The sequence below is a fragment of the Diorhabda sublineata genome, chromosome 3, assembly GCF_026230105.1.
Source record: "Diorhabda sublineata isolate icDioSubl1.1 chromosome 3, icDioSubl1.1, whole genome shotgun sequence".
In the NCBI taxonomy this organism is placed as follows: Eukaryota; Metazoa; Arthropoda; class Insecta; order Coleoptera; family Chrysomelidae; genus Diorhabda; species Diorhabda sublineata.
In genome coordinates this window covers 10487490-10497362 of record NC_079476.1, presented here as the reverse complement: position 1 = coordinate 10497362, position 9873 = coordinate 10487490, and the positions used below count along the sequence as shown (strand labels likewise).

The 9873-nt window shown below is 32.7% G+C and overlaps 1 protein-coding gene across 4 annotated transcripts in view; it reads right to left on the bottom strand.

The window, feature by feature from the left end:
• Positions 1–1821: 1821 nt before the first annotated feature.
• LOC130441640 (facilitated trehalose transporter Tret1-like) overlaps positions 1822–9873 on the bottom strand; it is a 56606-nt gene continuing 48554 nt past the window's right edge. For all 4 annotated transcript variants that reach the window (XM_056775408.1, XM_056775409.1, XM_056775411.1 and 1 more), the window contains 2 exons: positions 4369–4569; positions 1822–2815 (listed from right to left, as the gene is read on the bottom strand). In XM_056775408.1, coding sequence (XP_056631386.1) covers positions 2383–2815; positions 4369–4569 — 634 coding nt within the window. In that variant the 3' untranslated portion in view covers positions 1822–2382. The remainder of the gene's footprint in view (positions 2816–4368; positions 4570–9873) is intronic.

Here is a 9873-nt window from a genome sequence, read left to right as displayed (position 1 = left end):
AAACGTCTGATGAAGATAATGCTGCTACGTTCTTCTTCTCATTTACCTCAATGTGAACTTGTCCCCTAATCTTTTCAGTTCAGCAATAATGTACATTACCTGTGCCATATCTGTATTATTTGTTAAGTGTAATTATTTGTAATTTTTTTCTTAAAATATAAAGAAATTTACTAGGGCAATAATTTCTTACCTGGATATATTCCGTCAATGCCTTGATAATTGCAGAGCAAGTTTCCATTATGATGAGTTCCAAAGTCTGCGAAGCAATAGCACACGTGTCTTGGTGGACTAAATCGAGTAGATTATCGAGGTCCATGCGTAGAAAGTTCCTATAATCCTCTGGTTCCGAACCACTCAGAAAGTTAAGGAGATGTTGATGATTGAAGCGGTTCCTCATTTTATACCAGTACCTAGACCACCGTCTTTTGTTTTTGTCTCCCCTTCATAGCAACCAATGTTAAGGCCAGGAAGCCCATTTACATTTGACATTATGATACACTCCACACTCCTCCACTTCTCAGCTTCGACTGAGAGTTTTGATCAAAAGATTGAAGTACGTTTGAAACGCCCATCAATCGGAGCCTCAAGCATTTGATCAAGCCGCTTGATAGTGTAAAGCCTCCTTTACAAAATACATTGCGATCGTCCTCATATAGCCTCCATTATCTTAATTCTCATACAGTACAATGCCAAATAAATTCTCTAGCTTCTTCAAAATCCCAGATTCAATGAGTTTTCCTTTTTCGAATAGCAAAGAATCTAAATTCAGAATTTGATAGTTGGATAGGTATATGAACCAATTTTGAGAGTTAAATATATAAACAAATTAATGATTGCGCTACGCAAGCATCTGCAGCAGAAGATCATGAGGAAACTGTCTGAAGCTAACTAGCTAACTAACATGACAGCATTACTGCTGAACCAAAAAATGGAATTTGAAACTTTAGTAAGAAATGCAATTTTTATCATAAGAAACTTTGGTTCAATCGAAATCGAACAAATAAATAATTAATTTTCTGGATGTCACATGTCACAATAACATGAAACGAATAGATAATAGGGTAACTATATATATGAAAGTATAATTTTTACAAATTTTGGCATTAGTAGTCACTCTATGTAGTGCGTGGTTGGCAAAAACTTATCGACATATAGGCACATGTGTACATGTTCATCTACAAGAATGTATCTGCAAAAACAGTTAGAGTGATATCTGATATTCTGCTCATGGATCTAAAAGCTGAGAAAAGTCATCAGAAATACATTGAACCATTAACAATGAATGTAAAAAAACATGCTCATCAAATGGCAATCCAAGAAATTGAGGCTGACGTTTATTTACAGATGCTTTGGTGGAATGTTTTATTTAAAAAAACCTAAGACAACAAGCCAAATACGTGTATATTATTCTCAAATAGAAGACATTTAAAATACTCTTTTTAAATGACAAATGTTAATGGGTGGGTAGAAACTAAATGCGAAAGAATTGCTTTGATAAAATGAAAATGATAGAAACCGTAGTAGGCTCAGACCAAGCATGTGAATAGCAATGTGAATTCCAATATGTTATGCAGACATGTAGAAGTTTCTTTCAGTCGGTTGGTAACCGTGCAAGTGGTATAAACCGACACTTGATTGGTCGCTACAACACCATACGGGTATATCGTTTTGTAAATTTTCGCTACCACACAAAAAAGATCAAGAGCTCTTTCCAAACGATCTACCGTATAAATGAATGTTTGTTAAATACATCTTGAGATTTTATATTTAATGGAATGTGCTTGAGCATAATTAAAGGTGAGTAAATAAAAGTTATTGGAATATAAGAAGTACATTGTTTATTTATTCAATCTTATATTATTGTTCAGTACATTTTTATTCTACTTTACATTTAACAGTATTGAATAAAACAAGAGTTTTTATACAAATATCAATTTCTATTTGGAAAGAAGTTGCATTTGATCGGATTTAAGTTAATTTATGAGACTACTCTATCGACTCAACAATACTTCTTAGCTCTCACAAGTGTAGAGAAAATTGAACATTTTTCTGAAGAAAGTACAAAAAGCTATGTTCCCAATGTTTTCCTATGAGAATTGAAAAATAATCGACTTTTGTTGTTTAAATTATAAGATTTCTTTTTGTTCTCTAAAATATTTGAATAACAATTCTATATTATCACTATATCCAAATATCATCAGATTTGTATATAATATCTGATCAATTGAACTAATGAAACTGATGTCAGGTAGAACACTACAACTTCTCACAATTGTTGTTAACAGATATACAATTTGCAAATTATTTGGTATCTTCAAAATTTTGTTATATCAAAGTTTTGTTCATTGTACATTAGAGTTTTGATGTTTGTTGTACCCCAAATCATTTATCCAACATTTCTTGTATTTCATTCAAACTTTTACCTTTTGTTTCTATAACATAGAAACTGGAAAATATTGCAGCTAATAAACAACTAAAGGTGGAAAATAGGAATACGTTTCCCAATCCAAACGTAGCTACAGCCAAACCAAAATATTTCGTCACCCAAAATGATACTAACCAACAAAGTGTTGACACCAAAGCTGCTGCGAAGGACCTGTAGTTTGTTGAGAACATTTCAGCTAAAATCGTCCATGGTAATGGGCCATAACCAAAATTGAAAAATATTATGAACGTAGTGAGTGTTAACACTGGAATCCAGGAATAACTTTCTACATATATTTGGGAGCTCCTGAGATGGCAGTAGATAGCTAGAGGTGCATTGGAAGCTATCATTCCAACGGCTGATATTAACAAACATATTTTTCGACCAAATCTGCAAACAAAATCACGTTCAAGTTTATTGAAATGCGTTCTATTTATTTTTTTTTTATTAGAAAAACGATAATTTCAAATTTGGCTTGTACTCTTGTACTCGTACCGAAACGTAACCAGTATTTTTGTTATGACGAATATTTAATTGCAGCTTCTCCAGAGAAGAGAATATCTGCTAAAAAAATTAAAAACTGTGCTGCTGATTATCATGAAGATAGAATAGCAGAATTATTTGAAAAGTGGTTAAATGAACAGCTTTTACCTAACATTCCACTATTCATTAATCATTACGGACGACGCATCCTACCATACGCGGCAACTCGCGGCAAGATACCAAATAGTAGTGGTAACAAAGCTCAAATTTTAGCATTTATGTCTGAAAAAAATATTCCTATTCCTGTCAGCGCTCGTAAAAAAGGTTCAACAAACAAAGAATTGCTTACCGTTATTAAAGGTCTTAAGTTAGATAAAATTTATTATATTAACAAGCAGTGCAAGGAACAGGGTAATACTCTTCTCAGATTATCTCCTTACCATTGCTTATTTAACCCTATAGAGTTAATATGGGCAAACGTAAAATTAGAAATACGAAAATCTAATCAGTCTCCAGAACTAACTGAAGAAGTTGTAAAACTTGTAAAGAAAGTTCTAGCAGCAGACCGCCTATAGCTTTGGAGAAACGGTGTTGAACACCCTCTTTAGAACCCTTCATAATTTAATCGAATGATGACTAGTTCAGACGATTCTGACTACCATTATTATTTATGAATATACTTTGGAATTGAAATGTTTTTTCTATTTTGTTTTATTCGCAAAAAATTTATTTTCCTTCATGTTTTTTTCTCTAAAATTTCTTATTCCAGAGAAAAAGAACGAATGGGATACAAAGACGGCTCAGTTCACGTCTGGTACCCTGCTTAAACCAAACTCCCTAATAGGCAGGTACATTTTACTCATCTATTTACGTTTTATAATTTGTGCGTCTATCTAAATAACGGCGTATATTTATAATGATTCGATTGCCTTTTAACGAATACTTTCTCGCATAAAATATACATATTTTTAAAAGTATTAATAAAAATAATAAATTTATAAAATGAGGTAAAGTGATTCATTTGGAAAAATTGAGAAAATAATGTATTAGTATTTTGATTCATCCTGTATCAGAGTCAACGAATATTAACGAAACAAATAATTTCCCAGAATTTTTACCACTATTTGAATGTTTTGGCCGGAACAGACCTTCATTTTTGAATTTCTCTTAAATTGTACAGGGTATTGAACTTGTTGAAAATTGGTTATAATTTTTCAAATACTCCGTATAACACATCCCATATTATTACAATGGGAGAGTCAAACTAATCCAAATATGCAATGAAATATAGTTTCAATAAAAAGAAATGTAACTTTGATGGATGGAATACCTGTAAGATGGTAAATAATTTTAAAATGATGGGTGTAATCTAATTTTCAAATTGACAAAAGAGGCACTGAACTTCATGACACTAATCAATCACATTGTATTATGCATTAAGTATATCTTAAGATACTCACCTGTCAACGACAAATGAAACTATGAAGCTGCTAACAAATTGTACACTCACTAGAATAATCACACAAAACTGTGGTGCCAATTTGGTACCGGCTTGTTCAAAAATGGTCTGGCTGTAGAACATTATGGCATTTATTCCGGATAGTTGCTGGAAAATTAATAGTCCCAATGACGAAATTGTTCCTTTGATAAAAGGTTTTGATCTATAAATAAAAAAAAGTATTTATAATCTAATTTACAAGGTGTCCATTCAAAAACTTATTACAATTCATATTTCGGCCTCAATTGAAAATTAAAAAGTATGCATAGCCACGTCACACTCTAGCGGAGAGGACTAAAATAACCTCTAAAATATTAAAAAGGAAGAAGAATCGCCTCACAAAGTACTCTCAAATTATTAAAATTATCATAACCTCGATTTTTTTAGTAGTCAGCTGGCGATACCTGTTAGAAAAGGAATATTCCGTTATTTTGGATCAAGCTGTGTGACTCGAATTATCATAACATCCACATTATTTATAAATGAAAAAGAAATGTTAGTTTGTTAGTCAGTTAGTTGTAACATAATTGAAGGTAAATTTTATTGTCGGGAATTTTGTAAGTGTAAAGTAGTAAATAAATTTTTAAAAAGTGATTATACACCTTCAGTGATTTATTTGGCGCAGTCAGTAGGATATTTGGGTCGAACATATCGTATGTGCGATTTACGAAATAAATTTACGAAATTTAACGATTTACGAAATTTAAAGATTTACGAAATTTAACGATTTACCGAAATAAATCGAACACTTAGCTACATTGTTGAATTTTTGTAGGTAATTTGTTCAGCGAGTTACCATATTTTTGGGCTCATCCGTCCACTAAGGACCTGTTCAAGGCGCTACCAACTATTCAACGAGATCTTGGACCCATATTGCCTATAATCTGCGAGAAACCAGTCGTAAGTTCTCATAGCTAATAAGACATGTTTAAAATCATCCTCTATGTTCTCTAAGTACAATTTATGAATTCTGGAGTAAGTGTTAACGAACTAAGTCGAGCATTTAATAATTTATTATAAGAAACCACTACTGACGCTAGCCCGACAAGTTCAAGTGGTACAATAAATAATCAAATTGATATGGCGGTGCAATCTTCCAAATGGGAATATTCAAATTTTATTCCTAATTTTGACGAGAATCCAAACGACTTGAATCGATTTATTTTTTATTTAGCAAATCACTAATAAGTAATTTCATTGGTAGAGCTAATCCTAATAATATCCAAAATGTTTATTTGCTGAACTCCATAATAGCAAAGATAAAAGGTAAAGCTAAGATAAACATATAATACCTGGAACGAGTTGAAAGATGTCTTGATGAGAAACTTCTCAGATCAGCGAGATGAAGTATGTCTAAACAGGGATCTCGTAATGCTAAGACGAAGTTCTAATGTTAGCCCACAATCATTTTACGATAAGTGCTATCATATTTTGAATTTACTTTGCAGAAGCATATAGGAGAGAATAATTGAATTTTGTGAAATAATTACGGATTCTATGATTGACATCCAGAAGATTTTAAAAAATATTCTCTCCGGTGATGAGTGTACATTGTTTCTTAATAGGCATGTTGAAAAGCAAAATTGTCGTTTTAATAGTAATGAAACTTCTTAAGTTGCTAGGCTCATACACAGTACATGAATAAAGTGAACACTTGAGCTAGTATTCCAAGGAATGATGTCACTGGAAATTCAGTCATTAGGAAAATATAATTGATCCAAAACATGATAGACCCGTTAATAACCGACTAATTAGGAAAACAAATTATTGCGGTGAATAACATGCTTTTATAGGGATTTTCTTCATTTCCAATACAACAATTTGAATTTCTTCATATTATCTGGTGGTAGAGGTAGATTTTCTGCCAAATAGATTGGCCAAAGAAAATAAATAAAATGGCATTGAGATTGCCCTACTCAGTGCGTCTAGCTTTCTCGTAAAGACATTTTACATAAGAGGAAACCTCGAGATAAATAATATTTTGAGAGATAAATAACAGCTGCGAATAAAGAGCTTTGGAGAGAAATTTTTTGAAATGTTATTGAAGAGTAGGCTTCATCACCCCCGCTAGAGGATGAATGTAAATTATTGCACTAAATTGTATAATGGAATTACGTCATACTCAAATTTTGGAAATAACAGAGCAATAAAAATATTTCCTAGAGCTGTGTTTATCACCTGCAGCAGGTATATTATTTTTGTGGACGGCCATAATCTCAAGATGTAATGGATACTGGATATCGACCTAGCCCTAGACCAGGGATCGCAACTTGCGGATCTTTGGATGTGAAGCTGCGGCTCTTTATTTCCATACGCAGAATATTATTGATTTTATCAAAAAAATATTCAAAAATCGTTCTGAATCTATTAACGAGGATAAAGCATTGATTCTACCACTCAGCGACTTGTATTCGCTTTTTTTCGCTTCCTCTGCCATGACACACGTCAAGGATTGCTAGATACGTGCATATGAAGAACGGTTTCGTGATTTCAAAAACAAACCAGAAATCATGAAAAAGATCAAAGATCAAAGTAAAAGACACGGTACAAGATGCTCTTTTGTCAGATAAATGTCTTCCCAAGGTCTAAAAGAACAACTTCCAGCTATCGCTCTACCACTCTAACATTCATAGTAAATTGTAATGAATACTAATGAATTCTACATTGAGCCATTAGGAATTGAAACCGGATATCTAGCAATGCAATTAATCGAATGAAAAAGTAAAGCTTTGGGGAGTGGAAAACTTACAGAGTTGAAAAGCAATTTAGAAGAGTTGAAGGTCTAGAAGAAATATAGGTACGTAACACAACAGAAGTGGACAGATTCTTATATCGCATGGAATTGTCTTCCAGAATGCTTCAGTGAGGTGAAGAAATTGACATTTCAAGTGCGGACCATCTTCGGATCGTCATATTCGTGCATGCAAACGTTTTCTTGCAAGAATATAATTAAAAGTAAAGTAAAGAAGCCAACAAACATGAAAATTTAGAGTCATGTTTGAAAGTGTTTTTTTACTTGAAAGATAGGTAATTATCTAATAATAAAAAATAATAAATATATATTTTTTCTTATGAATAAAACAAAAAATTTTGTGGCTTTCTAACAACTTTTTAAATTTAAATTAAATTTTGTAAATTGTAATTTTTTGCTCTCTCAACTCGAAAGGTTGCCGACCCCTGCCTTAGACCAAAAACGATTTGAGGTGCACAATTCACACACATACGAGGATGTATTGATATCTACTTAGCCTAAATCAGTTACATGCGTAATCGAAATATTGCGTTACCATAGAAACAAACAATAACTTATTAGAAGTGTCAGTGTAAAGTTTGACGTCAGAAAAGTAAACCAGAGCTATGCAATAAATAAAAAGAAAAAAGATGTCCACCGAAATTGTAATAATTAAAAAATTGGAGTATTAAGCCATCATCAAGTACCTGGATTTAAAAGGGTTAAGAGGTAAGCAGATTTACGAGATATGCTTAATACTCTTGGTGATCAATGTCCTACGTATGCGACCGTGAAAAATTGCAAAGTGCAAGTGCAAGCTTCAAGAGGTAAATTTTCCATTGAAGATGATGACTGATCGGGAAGGCCAGTTTCTGTGGATTTGGACATAAGAAAAATTGCTACAAAATGGATCCCCAAATGTTTGAATGTTAACCAAAAGTGTGCAAGGGTAGAAGCATCGCCTTCGATGTGACGATGTAGACTTCTTAAACCGAATTGTTACTATGGATGAGACAATCGATAAAATGGCGACCTATGAAGTCTCGTGTCCAAAAATCTGCTGGAAAAGTTCTTGCTGCAGATTTTTGGGATTGCTACGGAGTCATGATTGATTATTTGGATAAGGGTAGAACAATAATTGGAGATTAATTACTATTCGACATTTCTGACCAATTTGCGAGAGAAAATTGAAAAGAAAAAACGCGGAAAACTATCCAAAGGTGTTTTGTTTTTGCAGGACAACGCTCCTGCTTCATGATGCCATGCAAAAATTCGTGATTTAGGGTTTGAATTACTAGAACACCAGATTTGGCTACGTCCGACTATCATCTTTCTCCTCAATTGAAAAAAAGTTTAAAAGGTCGTAAGTTTTCTTTCAACGAGGAGGTAATAAAAGTTGTGGAGGTCTGGTTTGCAGAGCAGGAAGAAACATTTTTTTTTTGAAAAGTCTAGGGACGTTGCAGGTTCGCTGTAATAAATGTATCCAATTAAGAGGAGAGTAATACTATATTTATATAGTACTATATACTATACCCACCATATATACCTACTATATAGTTGGCTAAGAAGTTTTCAATATATCCTCGTAACTTAACTTAATTACAGTTATTCTTAATCTCGTCACTCTATTTTATGTAGCAATTTAGTATTCTATGAATGATATATATTGGATTTTGTATAAGCCACTCTCTGGTTCAATGAACCTTTGCCGGTGCTTTTAGATCACTACAAGAACTTGGATACAGTCAATCAATAAATTAAAAGTTCAAATAAAATGGTAGATTGGAGGAATAGATAACCAAATAAAATGGAAGGAATTCGTAAGCAAGATAAACAATTCTGAAATTATAAAAAATCACAGTAACCCTTGAAGGAAACAAATTGCTGGAAAATGAAGATGATTTGCAAAAAAACAAAGAAAAAAGAATTGAATGATGAATAAGGATAAAGTATAAAGACGAGCTTATGCTGCATTTATTTTAACTAGTATGTCTAATATCCTTATATGTTAAGACTAGCACTGTTAACTGTGTTGGTGGTGATGAGTTATAAATAATACCTGAATATTAAATTGAATTCCATGTTAAAAAAAGTGTTAAAGATGTTGAAATTTGTCTTTAGTGGTAATGTAGCAACTTTGAAGACTATTCACAAATTGTATCAATAGTTCAAATATTGAAATGAGTTTTCTAAGAACAAGCAATAAATGAAAATGTACAAAAAGTAGACAAACTTATTCATTCAAACATAAGATTGACTATCCAAGAATTGAACATCTAAAAAATCTCGTCAATGAAAGTTAAGCCTCAAGCCCATAGTCATTGTTACTTTCTGTTGTAAGGCAATAATAGCATTCCAATCTAAGGGAAACAATTGATGCGTTTCTTACATAAACAACCATTGTCCTAAAACTCGAATTTCGTGGTTTAAATTGATACCCATAAATTAGGGGACACCTGTTTGACCGGGAAAGTCAGATTCTACAAAAAGAACTATAGTACGAAGTTACAGCCGCCAAAAAATCGCCATAGTCCAACCGAATTCCACCAAAAAGCACCATTGCCCCGGTCTGTTTGATTAGTAAGCATGACGAGTGTTAACGATATTTGTGATGAAAATAATGTTACAAACTGGCAGAAAAAAACTAAAAATGTGTAAAGAAAGAAACAGTTATAAAGGAAAATAAAGTACGTGTTGTGGCACATATAAATCATGTGGGAAAACAAGTTCCGGCTA